At 45.9% G+C, this 17643-nt stretch overlaps 1 protein-coding gene across 4 annotated transcripts in view; it reads right to left on the bottom strand.

Moving 5' to 3' along the window:
• Window positions 1–17374, bottom strand: part of rnf130 (ring finger protein 130) — a 52099-nt gene extending 34725 nt beyond the window's left edge. For 2 of the 4 annotated variants that reach the window (XM_048230939.1, XM_048230938.1), the window contains exons 1-3: window positions 17207–17373; window positions 16147–16671; window positions 3539–3733 (exon numbers count right to left, since the gene is read on the bottom strand). In XM_048230939.1, the coding sequence (XP_048086896.1) occupies window positions 3539–3733; window positions 16147–16420 (469 nt within the window). In that variant the 5' untranslated portion in view covers window positions 16421–16671; window positions 17207–17373. Of the gene's footprint in view, window positions 1–3538; window positions 3734–16146; window positions 16672–17201 lie in introns of all 4 variants that reach the window. The other 2 variants (XM_048230942.1, XM_048230941.1) reach the window with 2 other exon arrangements.
• Between the last annotated feature and the right edge of the window lie 269 nt (window positions 17375–17643).

Here is a 17643-nt window from a genome sequence, read left to right as displayed (position 1 = left end):
TAATGAGCTGAGAAAATGTGATTAAATTGTCCTGATTTGATACGAGTGTAGTCTGATTCTGAGAGATGAGTTTCTTGTAGGAGACATGTGTCAGCTTTTAAACTATCCAAATGATTTAAGATTTTGAGCCTCTTCGTCTGAGATCCAATCCCACGGATGTTCCAGTCAGGAATGTAAGTGGTACCATGTTGTGAAGGTCTGAGGTTTTCTGCATCTCACTGCTCGCTTGCCTACACAAAGCGCTCTGGCAGAACGTGCATGGCCTAATGAGGACGGGGCAGCTGTGGCCGCCCACGCTCCCCATCATTTTAAATGATGTCTGTCTTTCCATTAGGATACGTCCCACCGCGCCAGGGGATAAATATAACCCACGGAATGACGGCACAATACGCAACACTGGAGCTTCTCTCCTCCACCCCGCCGAATTTCAGAATGAAAACATGACAAATTAGGGGTCCACTTCTAAAAAAAAAATAAGGATGGGGTGGACAAAGGTTGGTTTACGTTTACGTAGCCTTTAATGGCTGTTCGTTTAAAGGGGAGAGTGTCGTCGTAGTAGAAGAGGAGAGGTGTGGAGGCTGTGCGCTGGGAGCAGATTGGCTGACCTTACCTTGATGACTCAACCAAACACTCTGTGTACCTGACCAATGGGAAGGGAGCGCGGGGCCGACCTTCACCTGTCTGTGACTCTGACAGAGAGATAGCACTTCAGCAGCAGCTGTCACTGCCGCGTGAGCTAGGGACAGAGATGCTGACGAGCTGATATCGCTCTCTCTCTCTCTCTCTCTCTCCCTCCCTCACACACACACACACACACACACACAGTCTCAATTTTACACACACAAAGTCGCGATCGTGATCACGATCACTCACACACACATGCACACGCAGTCTCATTCAAACAGACACACACACACAAGCACACATGAATGTAAACAAAATCGCTCAACATTCATCCAAAACAGACACCTTTTAAAATGTACAAATCCACAAACAACTATTCACATTCACACACAGACACAGACAAACACGAGGATGTAGACACTTTCCCTTTCTTTTGCCCTCCCCGCTGCTGATAGTTTACAGCATCAAATCTGACCAGTTCATTGTAAAGTGAAGTTATAAGTGTCAACAGGGCCAAGTGGACTGAGCTGAGGGTTAATACTGGAAGGTTATGCGGGTCCGTCTGTGTGTATGTGGGTGTGCTAGTCAGTAGCTAACAGTCCTTCATCTTGTGTGCTTGGGTTGCTGCATGCCAGAGACTGAGGGCAGTGTGGTTTAGAAATGGTCAAAGATAACCACACACACAAAATCTGGGTCTCATTCTTATCTTGGTAGGAATGCATCAACATTTTTCTGCACGGTCACATCTACAACAGACTTACAGTGCCCTGCTAGATCAAAATAAACACAGAGGAAACAAATACAAACAAAGTCTCTCTCTCTCTCTCTCTCTCTCTCTCTCTCTCTCTCTCTCTCTCTCTCTCTCTCTCTCTCTCTCTCTCTCTCTCTCTCTCTCTCTCTCTCTCTCTCTCTCTCTCTCTCTCTCTCTCTCTCTCTCTCTCTCTCTCTCTCTCTCTCTCTCTCTCTCTCTCTCTCTGAATGCCGCCGTTCACGAGAGGAAAATTACCTTCTAAATTAGTCATAGGGTCTTTCTATATTTATAAATCCCCATCGATCCCGTGGATATGGAGCTGTCGCACCTCATGACTCACTCCTTCTCTCCACATCCTACCCTCTTTCTTCTCCTCCCTCCTTCCCTGCCTCCTTTACTCCCTCGCTCCCTTTCTCGCTCTCCTCCTGGGGAAAGCTAGCTTGACCGCCTACCGACTCCTCAGCTCTGCATCACATAAGGCTAGCCTTGGCTAAGTTAGGCTTGCCGCCACGCGTTCATTCTTAATGCATTATTAGCCACATGATAGGCTTTTACACAACACTCTTGGCTACCTTGGGGAGATCCCTACTTTGTGTGTGTGTGTGTGTGTGTGTGGGGTGCTTTTCTTGAGGTTACTTTGACATTTAGATATTATGTCGATAATTTTATGTGTGTGTGTATGTGAAGACACACACATGTGATGGTCCAGGGTGCTAAGAGTGGAAAGCTTCACTGATTTCTTGTCTAAGCAGACCAATGGCCATGTGGAATGCATCACACGAGAGCATGTATGGACATGTACAGTAGAGCCATTGGGGTTCGCTAGAACTACGAGCTACGTGCATAACTGGCATATTTATGTATGAGACATGTGCGTGGGAAAGGGCCACTTAAATGCAGATGGGGGGATTCCTGCCATTCAAAAAACTGTGTAAAGCAGAGGGCTGCTTCTGCGTCACAGTTTCCAGTGTGAGTGTTTGTGTGCGTAGGTGTGTATCTAGTGGCTACGTTTCAACATGTACACAGGTGGTAACCTTCAGCGTGTCCCTACAGAATGAGCGTCCTCTCACTGCCCTCTCTCTCTCTCACACAAACACAAACACAAACACACACACACACACACACACACACACACACACACAACCTCAAATGGCTACTCGGGATTTATATTACGTTATCTTTCATAATTTCACCACAGTAAACAGTTCCGTTCCTGAACACAAGCCTTGACCTGTCCCAGGCCGCCTGCCTGACCAGCAGCAGCACTTTCACACCCTTGCCCGACCTCTGCCAGTCAGCAGCCCCACTTCACCCAGCCTGGACCGAGAGCAACCCCCTGGCAGCTGCTGTTGTTCTGCTTTTAATTACTTTAGTGGCTGGCGGGACAGGCGGGACAGGTCCTGAATCAGTCCTTATCTCTGGGGTGTGGGAGCCACAGAGGCCTATGGGCAGTGTCATGTCCATATGGCTATTGCCTGTGAATGACCTTTACTTTCTCCGAATCGTGCTGGGTGGTTTTCCAAATGTAGCCATAGCATTTACAAAAAGCAAGCTATATTTTAGAAGAACAATGCATAAATCTGTTTTTTATATATATATATATATATATATATATATTTGTTGAGCTTTTATGCCTTTAATGCGACTGGATAGTGGAGAATGACAGTAGTGAGTGGGAGAGAGAGTCGGGGGTGGGATCCGGAAAGGACCACGGGGCGGGAATTGAACGTGGGTCGCCGGCGTACGGTGCAGGTGCCCCAGCCAGTTGCGCCACGGCCGGGGCCTAAATCTGTGTTTTTAATGCTTGAAGGACAACATGTTTTTCCATCATCACACAGGAATGGGTATGGACCGCATGCCACAGGACATGGGTCATATTATGAGCCCACAGACTAATAACTGGGGCGGAGAGTGAGAGACCAGTGCAGGCTGCTTACGGGTAAACAGACTTTGTGTGACCACGAATGTCTGTTATAAGAGAATGTGCAAGCATCTGTGAGAGAGGTGCAAGACAGGAAGGCAAAGAGAGTGTATTGTGTGTGTTTATACATGTGTATGGGAATAGTGTACCTAAGTGTGTGTGTGTGTGTGTGTGTTTGTTTCTCTGGTGCATGGTGACATTATGCCCACATCAGAGCAGTATGTGTGTACACACAGCCTTACCTTCGTGGGCCATAGTGACGGTGTCCTCTTTGGAGCTGTTGTTGTAGATGAGGACGGCAGAGGCATTGAAGGCAGCTGCCTTGAGGATCTTCTCCTTGAAGGTGCACTTGCCCCGCTGGAGCAGCGCCACCCACTGGCTGGTGCGAGGAGGCACCACGAAGCGCGTGTTCTGACAGCATCCCTGTAGGTCCACCACTGCGCATCAAACAGACACACAAACAGACACACACACAGACACACACACAGACACACACACAGACACACACACAGACACACACACAGACACACAGACAGACACACAGACACACACACAGACACACACACAGACAGGGAAAAAAGAAAGAGAAAATGTGAGTGATCCCAATGTGATGTTTGTTTTATAACAGCACTTTCGCAGAACAAGTAAAACACATTTCATACATGCCATGGTTGATTATAAATGTGACTTCTAAAAAAAAAAAAAAAAAAAAAAAAAAAAGTCCCCAGAGAGAGAGGCAGCACTGGTGCCTTCAGTGCCTGTGGGTTGCACACGCACGCAGCTGATTGACAAACGCTGCTCGTCGGGAAGGAAGCCAGAGCACAAGCAAATGAATAAGAGAATGACAAGAGAGCAGCAAAGAGGAGAAAAGGAGGGGGGCATTCCTGTTGCTTTCTTTTCCTGGTGTCACTGTGTGCTTGAGTGTTCTAGACAAGACAAGCTCTCTGCACACATACTCAAACCCCCCCCCCCGGCCACCAGCCTTGTTCCATCCATTACCAGGGAAATGATCAAGTCACTCCAGGTAAGAGCGGGCTATGCAAACTGATGGTCTACTACTTAACGAGATGGATGGGGAGGCTGGGCAGCTGTGTGGTGGAGAGCGGAGAGCAATGAGAGCCCTGGCCCCTGTGCTGCTCAGGGGAACCATCAGCATCCGGGGCAAGGTCACGCAATTGATTGTCTTTAAAAGGGGAGAAGGGCCGAGCAGACAGAGGGAAAGTGAGAAGAGAGGAGAGGGGAAGAGACGAGAGGAGAGGAGAAGACAGGAGAGGAGAGAGGAATTTTTGCTTGTTTCAGCAGCTTCCCTCAAGACATTAAAAGACAACACCCCGACTCACAAAGCCATTTGGCCACATGCACGTAGCACATGCCAGTTAGCACACACATACATGCACACGCACAGACTCTCACACTTGTTCACACACGCATATGCATACTTTCTGGAGCTGATCAAAACCAGAAACAGAACATTCATGTGTTTTGGCAGCTTGATGTAGCAAAGAAGTGGTTGTTGTGGAGTAAATTGGAGAAGCTTAGTGTGTGTGTGTGTGTGTGTGTGTTTCCCTGGTGCATGGTGGCATCGTGCCCATGTCAGAGCTAACCTTCAAGGGACACCTTCTAAAATCAACACAGACATATTCTGCAGCAAAAGTCTAGAGAATTCACACTGGGACCAGATGCTATCCATTCCTACAGCTTAGTGCGTGTTTGTGTATTTTGTGTGTGTGTGTCTACATATGGTCACTGAGAGACCAAAGATACATACAAACCCAAGCATGTTTATGTGGTCAACATTGGCCGCCGCCACCACACACACACTCACACACACACTCACACACACACACACACACACACTCTAAATCATTAGGTGCTTGATGTATGGCTCCAGAGGTTGGGTCTCCTTAACTGCTGACCGCTAAGAGCTACAGCTCTGTCGGGGAGGACCAGGCCAACACATGTTCCCCCCACCACCCCCCTGATAATGGACCAGAGATAGCTTCCTGTCCAGCGAGGGCGGCCGGCCTCTTTAACATGACACAATGAAGTGCCGCTCGGCAGCCTCTCCACCTCTTGGACTGGGGGGCTCTTGAGGGGGCCTTTGATTGGGTGTGTGTGGTCTTTGAGAGATGCATGTTACTGGGGACCAGTCAATGTGTCACTATATAATGGCAATGATTAGTGCATAGTCACTGAGATGTACTGTCTGTATGTCTGAATAGTTTATCCATTGTTTTCTCCAACTTGAACTGCAGACTGCAAACTGCTGTGTAAGGATAGTAAGCATGCACATCTGTGTCTTTTTGCATGTGTTACTTCACTTATTCAGCGAAACGTTATGATTCCTTGACCTTTTAAAGGTGTAACTAAAGCGTATCTAAAGAAGCCACCATAACTATGTGTGTCTGTTTTGGATGAACGTTGTGTGACTTTGATAACATGTGTGCTTGCTTATGTACCCCCCAGTGTGTCTGTTTGAATGAGACTGCGTGCGTGTGTGTGCGTGTGTGTAAGTGTAAGAGAGAGAGAGAGAGAGAGAGAGAGAGAGAGAGAGAGAGAGAGAGAGAGAGAGAGAGAGAGAGAGAGAGAGAGAGAGAGAGAGAGAGAGAGAGAGAGAGAGAGAGAGAGAGAGAGAGAGACTTTGTTTGTATTTGTTTCCTCTGTGTTTATTTTGATCTAGCAGGGCACTGTAAGTCTGTTGTAGATGTGACCGTGCAGAAAAATGTTGATGCATTCCTACCAAGATAAGAATGAGACCCAGATTTTGTGTGTGTGGTTATCTTTGACCATTTCTAAACCACACTGCCCTCAGTCTCTGGCATGCAGCAACCCAAGCACACAAGATGAAGGACTGTTAGCTACTGACTAGCACACCCTAGAGAGAGAGAGAGAGAGTGTGTGTGTGCGTGTATCTTCAACCTCAAAGGCTTTACTTCAGAATCCATGAATACATGATTTAGTGCATAATGATGACTCCTCTATGAAACACACCTTTGCTTTGACTTTAATGACCATCTGTGTGGGGGCCAAAAACCACAACCTGGTCTGACACACTCTCTCTTATACATGCATACACACACACTCATGCACACACACGCAAATGCACACACAAACAAGCACACACAAACAGACACAGGCAGGCAATGTGTCTTTTTATACCTGGAGGTCAGAACCAGCCTCAAAGGCAAAGTACTGTAGCTGAGCTCTCCTGGATTCTGGCCCAGATTAAATTCAATATCATAATTATATTCTCTTTTTTCACCCCTCTGTTCTTTGATGAGAGGGGAGAGTACAGCAAAAAAAACACCTGCATTGCACAGAAGTAGACAAATGAGATATGGTTTACAACGTTTTTTTTTCTCCACGATTTAATTCTGCACGTCGATTCCAAATCTGTCAGCAGGAGCTAGACAGAAGGTGTGTATGCGAGAAGGAGAAAGTAAGAGAGGCAAAGAGAGAAACAGTCCGGATGGATTCCACATAAATATTGAATGGTAATAAGCTCTCTTCTAAGGAAATTGACGTGGATTACATTCCTCCTGTCTCACTGGTGTCAGCAGGATCAATTTACTGTTACTTCAAGGAGCTTCTTGTCACATCAAAGTGACTGCAGCCTGTCTCTGGACAATGTCTTTGCAGAGTCACGGACATAAGCTGACATAACCTCAAATTGCTTTTTTTATGTTGATAACATAGTAAAAGCTTAGCAAAACCTGTCCCACAAATTCAAAACGGGGGGACTTCTGAGAAATTTTGGACCTTATCTATTATACTATATTTGACCATGTGTCAAATAGAGCATTAAGATCAACTAGAAAGGCTGTCAATACCGGGAACTTTGTTTATATTCAGCAGACAACCTTCACTCAAAACGTAAACATAACACAGACTCTAATGTAGAACCAAGGCAGGTCAGTTCTGAGTGGGCCTCTAATTTGGGAAAACAGAAAGTGCTGGAGGGCCGTGCTGTTCTCTTACGAGCTCTTGCTGGTGCCACGTCAATACTCATCTACTCATCTGATGGGCTGGAACAGCATGGCACAGGGAGTGGTGTCACAAAGGGTGGTGTCACAAGGGTGGTGTCACAAAGGGTGGTGTTTTAATTTCCATCGAACAGGGAACCAATTTAGGGCAAGCTTGGATGCGGTCATTTGTTCAACTCGCCAGCCAAACACCCAGTAGGTGCAGCTGGGCATTAAGACCAACGTAGCCCAGTGTGATTTTGAAGATGCGCAGGCAAACACCATGAGATGTTGAAACCCCACCCACCTCTGTTCTTCTTGTGGCCCTCGTGTGTAGTCACCCACACTAAAATAAAACACTCGCACGGTGAGACTGCAATTCTTACTGTGATACCTACACCCACATAGACGGGAAACAGCTCAGCAGTAACTCGCCTGTGTGTACATGCCTGTGTGTGTGTGTGTGTGTGTGTGTGTGTATGTGTATGTGTATGTGTGTGTGTGTGTGTGTGTGTGTGTGTGTGTGTGTGTGTGTATGTGTGTGTGTGTTTATGTGTGTGTGGGTGGGTGTACAAGAGAAACCGAGGTGGCAGAATCCACAGAAAACTTGATGCAAGGTGATGTGCGCTCCAACAGGCAGCACATACAGACACCAACACGCCTCCTGTGAGGTGGTGATCAAAGCCACCACACTACAGCTGTGAGGAAAAAACAAAACAAGTACAGCAGGAAGACGACGGGAAAAGAAGATAAAGACGAAGAAATAGCAGAAGAATTAAAACAAAAAAGAAGATTCACAAAGGGTGCTAATGTTACGGAGTGGGAAACCGGTAAACCACAGCCTGTAGGAGGGCCCCCACCTGCACCCACCCCCCACCCCCATCACATCTCACATCTCACATCTCACACAAAGGCATCGACTTTGGTGAGGGAGCCTGACAGGCACCTGTGGAAGAGATAGCATCACTATGATGCCAGACGTGGGCGGATTCAACTGTTTCAGCTGTGCTATCTTTTGTTCAGCGATGGGGGTGGTGGAGTTTGAACATCTATCGTCTTTGACACACATGAAAGAGCTGCTTGAAAGTTCACAGGCACAACAAATATGTTGTTTGTGAATTCTTAATGAATACCACAGGCAGTGTTCGAATTATACCGTGAGCTTCGGGGGGTACAGCTATTTCGATTGGTGACGTCACTCTCCATTTTACATAGGCTTACACGCATGATTTCACAGTCAATTTTCCTTCGAAATATACCGGTAGGTCATATGACCGTGGCTGGCTGGCCGACAAATTAAAAGAAACTAATCATGCTAGCAAGCACAATATACCTTACACGTTATGGGAAGGGTTGAATTTGGGTAAACACTGTTTCAAGGTGCGCACCGTGCGTAAAATTGTGCGCCACAGTCAAAAAATAGTGCAATGCAAACATGGAAATGCATACAGACCAATAGGATGGAAAATGGCAAACATACAGCTTAAATTTAAGACCCAGAGTTGTTTACACATGGGCCACAGAAAGTCTCCCGTTTAATAGCCAAGTTCACCTAGCCTAATACAAGGCCAGCCTTTGGTTCATTTGATTTGTTTTTCTTGGATAGCCTAAGCCTACCAAACATAAAGCAAATAAAAATAAATGACTTCACGGCTGGAAAACAAATATCTTCACGTTATTTAGCGTAAGGCATTTCATATAATGTAGCCTAGTGCATTGTGCGCCTGGTGTTACATCACAAAACGTTTGTGCAGCAATACGCTTTTAAGAAAGGCTGATCTCTAATAATGGCAACGAGGAAAGACATTTCAGGTCCAATTGATTATTATATGTTCACGTAGCGTTTCAAACTAACTGCAGGTAACATTGCAATTATGGATGTATGGGCATTTGCTTAAAAAAGGTTGAGAACCAACTAATCTACATGCGAAATTCCCTGAATATTAGTGCAAATTCCCTCATTTATTTAGACATTAAGAATGAAATTGCACAAAATGATAAATAAATCGCCTCATTAAACCTCTCCCGTGTCAGTATATCTATGGAACTCCTTCTATGGCGTGTGATTGTAGGCCTGATTTTTAAGCTAAGCAGCAGCGATGGTCGTGGCTGCTGAGTGGAAGGGAGACCTACGGTTAAACCATAGGGATCTTGCTACTCAATATTTTTCTAAGGTTGGCTATCACTACTGTATGTTACAAAGGCAGTGAAATATTAGACAAATGTATGGCCAGTTGGCCACTGCTTGTTAACCCATACGCATATCAGGCTTTTGCAGCCTACACTGTGCATTTGTTTTAATTCGTCAGTAATAGCAAACAACACAGTCTGAAGGTACCAGAGAAATGGTACAGTCCAATGGGGGTGAGGGTTTGAAAATCACATTTCATTAGATTATATCCTGAATTGTTGGTATGTTATGGCAATGCTGCATTTAATTACATGCAATATTGGATAACATTACATTTTATTATTTTTTCAGTACCCCCCCAAACTATTATTTTCATCCCTTTTGGGAGGGTCCAAGTCTCATCTAGGGGGGTCGGTCCCCGCCAATACCCCCGTAATTCGAACCATGACCACAGGGTCTGATAACATTTAAATAAGGGATAATGTCTTGTCCGTCGGTCATTATCAGAAAAGTTTTGATTCTTTGCTCAGCTGCTGACCTTGTAGAACTGTACTTATATTTTCATGTATTTTCAAGGATAAGTATATATACTCTTTTGATCCCGTGAGGGAAATTTGGTCTCTGCTTTTATCCCAATCCGTGAATTAGTGAAACACACACAGCACACGGTGTACACACAGTGAGGTGAAGCACACACTAATCCCGGCGCAGTGAGCTGCCTGCATCAACAGCGGCGCTCGGGGAGCAGTGAGGGGTTAGGTGCCTTGCTCAAGGGCACTTCAGCCGAGCCTACTGGTTGGGGTTCGAACCGGCAACCCTCCGGTTACAGGTCCGAAGTGCTGTAGGCCACGGCTGCCCCCATAATGGTTGGAATTCCTGGATGTTGGATGCCCCCATCATGCTTGGAATTCATGTTTCAGAGTGCAGGCTGATAGGGAAGCCATCTTAAAATGACAATGTGACTCAAAAGAGTGGGACTCTGATGCATAACTGACCAATGAATCTGTGACACAAATCAATTATCTATCAATGACCATATACTCTATATATCATTAGTCTGCATGACATAGTCTACTTCACATATTCTGAAGCAGAAACCTTTTCCACCGAAAATAAATAAATAAATAAAAAATTCTAAATTGGTGCAACAGCTGATGACTTCCTCTCCTTCCTTCTCCGCTTCACACAATCATCATCCCTTTCTCTATCTATCTATCACTTTCTTGCCCACCCTCCCTCTCTCTTGCAGACTCCAGTAGCAGTGTTTGTTCAGAGCAGGTTTAGCGAGGCGAGGAGATGAGGGGGAGAGCACTGTGTGATTAAGAGTTGCATAAGCAGCAGGGAGTGAGTCATGCATGTCTGGCCAGGTACAGGACCCCCGGTTACCCCTGCTGAGGTGGAGTCTGTGTGCACCGCTCCGCTACCACCTACCCTTCAAAATGCGGCAAGGTCAACGGAAGGCCAGGCTCTAATATGACTCAACCATCCCTTGTGATTTTCTTTTGAGTATGAGGTTGTGGCATTCACAGATCTATGCAAAACCCACTGCTGTGAGATTGTGTTAATTCAGTGTGTGTGTGTCTGTCTGTCTCTCTCTCTCTCTCTGTGTGTGTGTGTGTGTGTGCGTGTCAGTAATGTTCTCCTTGCCCTCTCTACACAGGCATCAGCCATGATGGCAGAGCTACTTAAATCAATATTCCTACATTACTACTACAGAGCTCACATTTCCGCTCCACATCACTTGCAGACACATGACATTATTACCGACATGGGCAGCCGCCTGTCAGTTTTTCTTCCCTCTCTCCTTTCGTCTCTCTCCCTTTGTCTCTCTTCATCCTTCTTTCTTTCTCTCCCACTTCTACACTTCTTCCACAGCCCTGTGTAGGGTCCTGGGTTGATTTAACGGTGCATTGCACCCTTAATGTAGCAGAGGGAGGTAAAAATCCTCTCCTCCCCCACGCAAGGTGCTATCGACAGCCTGGTTACATCCATCATTCTGGGGGAGAGTTGGCAGGGAGTCCCGAGATAGAGATAGAGACAGAGAGAGATCAAGAGACACAGAGTACTGCATCTAACACCTTTTATCGGGAACACAGACCTTTATTCACAAATATGCATTCCTTGACAGAGTTACGTAGCCTCTACAGTGCCCAGAGAGGAAACAGTCCGTGATCTCACACGTCTCCAAGCCTGGGATGCGAGTTGCTGTAACCTCCCATCAGCAAAGCACCACGCAAGACAGTGTGAACTCTGTTTTTTCTTTTCTTTTTTGCATTTTCCTCCTTATGCCTCCACTGAGCCTGGGGGTGTGCTGGCTCAGCAGTGCATTAGGGCAATTACACCATCGCCGGCATACACAAGAGACGGCACTAAGCAAGTGAAGTTCTCCTCGCTCACTTGGTGGAGTTATTATTAGAGTTATTATTACCATCTTGAATCTGCCTCTTGGCAGTGCTCTGGTGGTTGACCCTGGAGATCACAGCACAGGCTACTTGGGATGAGTCAGACCAGTCATCGGTCCGGCCCAGTACGTGGCGAGAGGCTAATTATCTCGTCCCCATGCCGCGCCAGGTCCATTTACTGCCGTTTGAGCCCAGTCCAGAGCCCGCTGCTACACCTGCGAAAGAACGCGGTGGGAAACCCGCACAGGCAACGTCACTCGGGCAACGTCACTCGGGCACGTCACCGCCACTGCTAGTTAGAGTCTTACTTCCTGCTTTCATTTTTGTCACCTTTGATCTCTGCTGATATCCAATTGGGTGGTGGTCTCCAGCATGCTGGCTTCCCATTGGTCATTGGTGGGGGCGAGGGGCTGGTGCCAAGGCCCTGGTGGGAATGGCAGCTGGCGAGGAGACATTGGAAAGGTGAATGGAGATTGAGGAGAGGGAATGGGGGGTGCAGCGGAGCAGCTTGAGCAACGATCATTTGATCTCCCTGCCATATGTCCCCTTCACTGTCTGACAGCCCAAGACAAACAGCATCCAGGAAGGAGAGAGAAGGAGAGAGAGCGAGAGAGAGAGAGAGAGAGAGAGAAAATAAAGAGAGAGAGACGGGTGGAAAATTCCATGCACACAGCTTCATAAGTTAAGAAACATATACCCAAAAAGAGTCATTATAAACAAAGATATAGATTATAGTCAAAGAAACAGTGGAAAGAGGAAGCACCATGCAACACAATAGCAAGTGAGCAAAGCAGGCATGTGCAGAGAGAAAGGAGAATTGAGGGCCTTCAGAGTGTGCATGCACCACAAGAGGAAGTGGTACGTCATAAGGCTCATCATAAGCACAGTCTTCACTGTATACAGTAACTGAGTCAATTTTCTGTCAGCAAAAGATAATACGGCTGTGCTTATGCGACATTCAGAAGTATGCACTGTATTCAGCCATCTGCACTGAGGTTTGATTAAACTTTCTTCCGCAAACTGCAACTGCAATTACAAATTGTTCTCCTGTTCCTCATTTTCAAAGCACAGAACTTCTAGAACTTCACTAACATTACTTCCCTAATGTGTTGGTCAAGGTGTGCTTTTTGATGGGGAAATTATTTCTAAAGCAATGGAGACCCACACACTCACACGTGTGCAAAAGTGTGCCAGATGTAGACCAACTGTAGCAGTCTCATGATGCTTCCTGTCAACTTAGTGCCTGCTCTGCTGCAGTTTTGTAGACTGCATCTGAGCAAACCAAGCCAAATATGTCCCATATGGCCATCTTTGCGCTCCCAAAGAATCTCCCTCCAACTCTGTTTGAGAGAGACAACAGGAAAAGCTCCCCCTACAATTGTTCCTATATCCACTTCAGACAGACAGCAACACAACCCTGGATGACCTTCGGGCGAGAGGAGGAGATAGTGGCGCCCATCGGGCAGCTATATCTCTGCCAGGCTTTGCTTGCGCTGAGTGGCGATACCGTGTACCCTCAGGCTGAGAGGCTGCAAAAACATTCTGCCTGCCCAAACAGCTACAGGCACCTCTGGCAGGGTCAAAAAAGACAGGGCTATCAGCATTTTCACTCTGTATGGTTTTAGCACATTATAATGGGCTTTAAATATCTGTGGTTAGCATTTGTGACTTCCTGTGGTTGATTTAAAAAGATGAAGGAAATATACAATTGTACAATACACAAATATGCAACTGTACAATAATGGAGAAAGAATAGCAGCACAATTTCCTCTCTAGCCAATTTAATGTTAAGAATTAGTCACGGCTGAAGTGCTGGTTTCCATTGCATGAGCCAATCAGGTCAGTCGTGTGTGACCCTTGTGGTGCAAAAATCCGACAGGTCTTTCAGTCCCCCTTCTGTGGTACTAGCCACATGTGGAGGGGCAGAGAGAGGCAGAGAGAGAGAAAGAGAGAGGCAGAGAGAGAGAGAGAGAGAGAGAGAGAGAGAGAGAGAGAGAGAGAGAGAGAGAGAGAGAGAGACCAATGGAGTCAGTGGCCTTCTTGCTCATGATGGCTCTGGTTGGGCGAGGTGACCTCTTCTGGATGAGCGTTTGTGCCGCATCCTCAGGTCAGCCTCCCCCCTCAGGCCACAGCTGACCAGCCAACAGATGGGTTAGAGAGAGGGGAAACCGCAGACAGCATGAACTAGGCCGGCACCAGACTGACCGACAGACAGGGGGAGAGAGAAAGAGAGAGAGAGAGTGGAAAAACTCTCCGGCCCTATCAGAGAGGGCTTAACTGGTTTGGCTGGTCAACTCAATCTAACTGGGGCACTGCCACATCCACACGACTGGCTGCTCCAGAAAGAGCAATTGATATTATAGAGGTGAATTCCCCTTTGATCATTTGTGTGCCCTGGATTTCTCATGATCTATAGCTCATCAACAATGTTGTTTTTGGGGGAAGAGGGGGGCACTTGTGTAGTCCATACAGCAGTTGATGCAACTGGGAGAAATACAGGGCAAAAGTAGCTTACTGTAATGTTTCATTTCTATTAATGGAGATAAAACCGATACATTTGTCTCCAGGAAGCTAATATTGAGATTCCTATTCTCTATTCCAGAATTATATGACCCCCTCTGAGTCATTCAATACAGAGCTTGACATGCATTCTTAAAAAAAGATCATTCAGTAAAATTATCCATAAGGCATAATGCAGATAGCAGTGTGTAATAGTGAAGAAATCATAACTGTAATCAGATACAACGACATATAACACTGCACTGATGCAGTGTACTGTAATGTATAATGTACGTGTATGTGATTATGTGTGTGCATATTTCATCTATTAAAAACAGGCCAGCACATGACAGACACATTCTGCCACACACATTTCTGCCACACACACACACACACACTCATACACAAACACACAGAAAAGTCAGGGAGGGACCATCTCAAATTTGAAACTACACCCTTCCCATGTGCCCAATAATACATGTGTTTGTGTGTGTGTGTATATATATATATATACACACACACATACATACATACATACATACATCACACACACACACACACACATCATATCTGAAATCACACTCACACAGCCACCCACACACACACACAAGTCTCCCTCTAAAAGAGCCCAGGCAGCCGGAGCTTTCTTTAGGAGGATGCTTACGTAAGAGATGAGGAAGAAGGAAGGGGTTGGGGGACGCAGCAATCTCCACACACACACAGATACACACATGTACGCACACACAGTGTTGGTGAGGCAGGTTTACACATATCTAAACAGAGAAGTTGCCCCAATGCAAACTGAGCGGTTGGGGACAGTGACATGGTTCAGTCAAGCTGTGTTTCGCAAAACTGCTTGCTCTTGCAGTAAAAAGAACAAAAAAAAAACAAAAACAGATCCTCTGAAAAAAGGCCAAAGAGGAGGGGCCTAACAGCAACAGAGCATGCAGCAGGTTTCCTGAGACACATGAGCTCACGACATCACCAAGAAAACCTAAGTATGTCCTTAAACATGAATTACACAATAATTTGGTTAAAGAGCCACCTGAAGTGTGCAATTTGGATTGCAAAGTCAGCCATGGTGTCATCAACCACAAGAACTCGTGCAAGCTCTCACACACACACACACACACACACGCACAAACACACATACACATAATTAGACTGACAAATACACTGGCAATCTCAAATGGTTTCCATTCTTTGATCACACCCATAGTTTTTTTTTTATGATTTGGGAAAATAGCTTCAACACCTGAGCAGAGGATTGACCGTATATTTTAAAGACAGGTTTCCCTACAACAGACAGAGACTTAACATGTTAATTTTTGCAGCAGATTGTGGTTGTCCTGATAAGTCCCAAACCATTAAGTTTGGCCTGACATTCTAAAAGACTCTTTAATACTGCAGCAGATGGAAGACCACCAAGTGTTCAATTATTGTGACATGGTAATGTATGTGACAGTTAAAAATGTGTTCTTATGGAGAAGTTAACAAAATCTCTGGACATGACTGACCTCTCTATGTTCTCAACAACTGAAGGACCAAACTCTACTAGTATTGGCAAGGACAGAGGTGAGTGCGCACACACACACACACACACAACGAATAGATAAGAGTGACAAGTGAATAATAACCAAAACACTGTAAGTACGGTGGAATAGCAGGCTAGTTCTTCATTCTTAAGAGGTCTGATGTCTGCATCAGACTGTAGGGTGATGACACCATTCTACAGAGGGCTTGGCATCATCCCTAGCCGTTAAGGAAACTATAGCTGATGGATGTAGATCTCATGTAGGCCTACAGGACATGGGCTGAAATAGGGAGCATATTACACAAAAGCATTTAACGCTTACCTCCATTCACCGGCGCAGGTGCGATCACGATTCCCTTGGCTTCCGTTTTGGGGGAATTCTGCCCGTACCTCCCGTCGTCCTTCGTGAGCATTTGTTTAGGGTTGCCTTTGAGGTCCAAGACTGTGGCGTTCACCGTGGCACTGTAGTAGTCCTCTTTGCTCACCAGGTTTTTGTCGGCACAGACTGAGAGCATGCACCTTGGCAAGACGAGGATGAGCATGACGGCGGAGAGAGAGCTGCTGCATGGCGTTGCTGCGGACCACCTCTTCAGCATCTTCGGAATGTCTTATTGCTAGTCCGCTTTAGCAACCCAATCCGTCACTGAAGAAATAATATCGCACACGCATACGCACATAGACACACACGCACACTCACATACGCTCTTCTTTATCCGAGGGGCAGGGGTCTGGCGTGGTAGCCTTCCTTATCGCATGCCCACCTCGCCTCCGGTCATAACATTTTTTACACCATGTTCGTATTCCCATATATATGTGCTGCCTACAGTCTTGATTCGCCGGATATGAACTGCAAAGACGTAAAGACAGAGCAATATCAACCATTAGCCTACACGTTACGCCAGTGGTTATATGCCAATTGCTATTGCAAAATCGTTTGCTATTATGTCATTACTCAATGGGTGTTTGAGCAAGTAGTTAAATATTAAAGCATTTTTTGCCAAGGGCAGCCAGAATTAATTCATTAATACTGTTAATCTGGTCGTGATACATTCATGCGGAATTCTACAGATGCCAGACTGTTGTCTAAAGTCAGATTACCTGGACCGAAAAAACAGCGCTGCCATGGATAGCTCAAGCGCTTTATCCAAACACACGAAACCTGTATTCTACTGCGCAAGGCACATACATGCCAAAACTGTCAATATGATGGATAAGCAAATGTAACGACCATAGGTTGCATCTGAAACAAATGTATCGCTAAAGCTGTCAATAATGCTTTGTGCTCCCAATTAGCTTGATAATGATAGCCAGATGCCATGCAGCTATCTACCGAGATAGCATTGATTTCCTGGTGCGAAATCAACCAGCTTTACCTACCGTACCTTCAAATGGCCTCGCTAAAGATGTATTTGTTTCAACTTTGCTTTTTTCCCCGTGGATATTTTGTACACTGTCTCCGCACGGTCAAAAACAAGGCGAGCTCGCGAATCTGCTCGCGTCGTATTCCTTCTGCGACGCGGTGGCGTGCGCAAGCGCGAGGACTATGCGAAGCTCGCGCACAGAGGGGGGAGACAAAAGTGCACGCTGAAAAGGAGTAGTGTCTATTAAAAACTAAATATACTGAGGTTGAGCGTCAGACCTGATGAGTCGATTGTAATGTCTATAAAGACTATTCTGGCCCTATCTAAATCGTTATACAATTTAAAGCAAATGTTGACACTATCTCTGTGGCCTTCTGGTAGGCTTGTCAGTAAATTACAGGTATTCAGAAGAAACCACGTCACTGAATTTCATAGGCATCATACAGTGTGCAAAAATC

This window comes from Alosa alosa, chromosome 21, assembly GCF_017589495.1.
Source record: "Alosa alosa isolate M-15738 ecotype Scorff River chromosome 21, AALO_Geno_1.1, whole genome shotgun sequence".
Taxonomy (NCBI): Eukaryota; Metazoa; Chordata; class Actinopteri; order Clupeiformes; family Clupeidae; genus Alosa; species Alosa alosa.
Note: the sequence above shows the minus strand (reverse complement) of the source record. Positions and strands in the feature narration are given on the sequence as shown.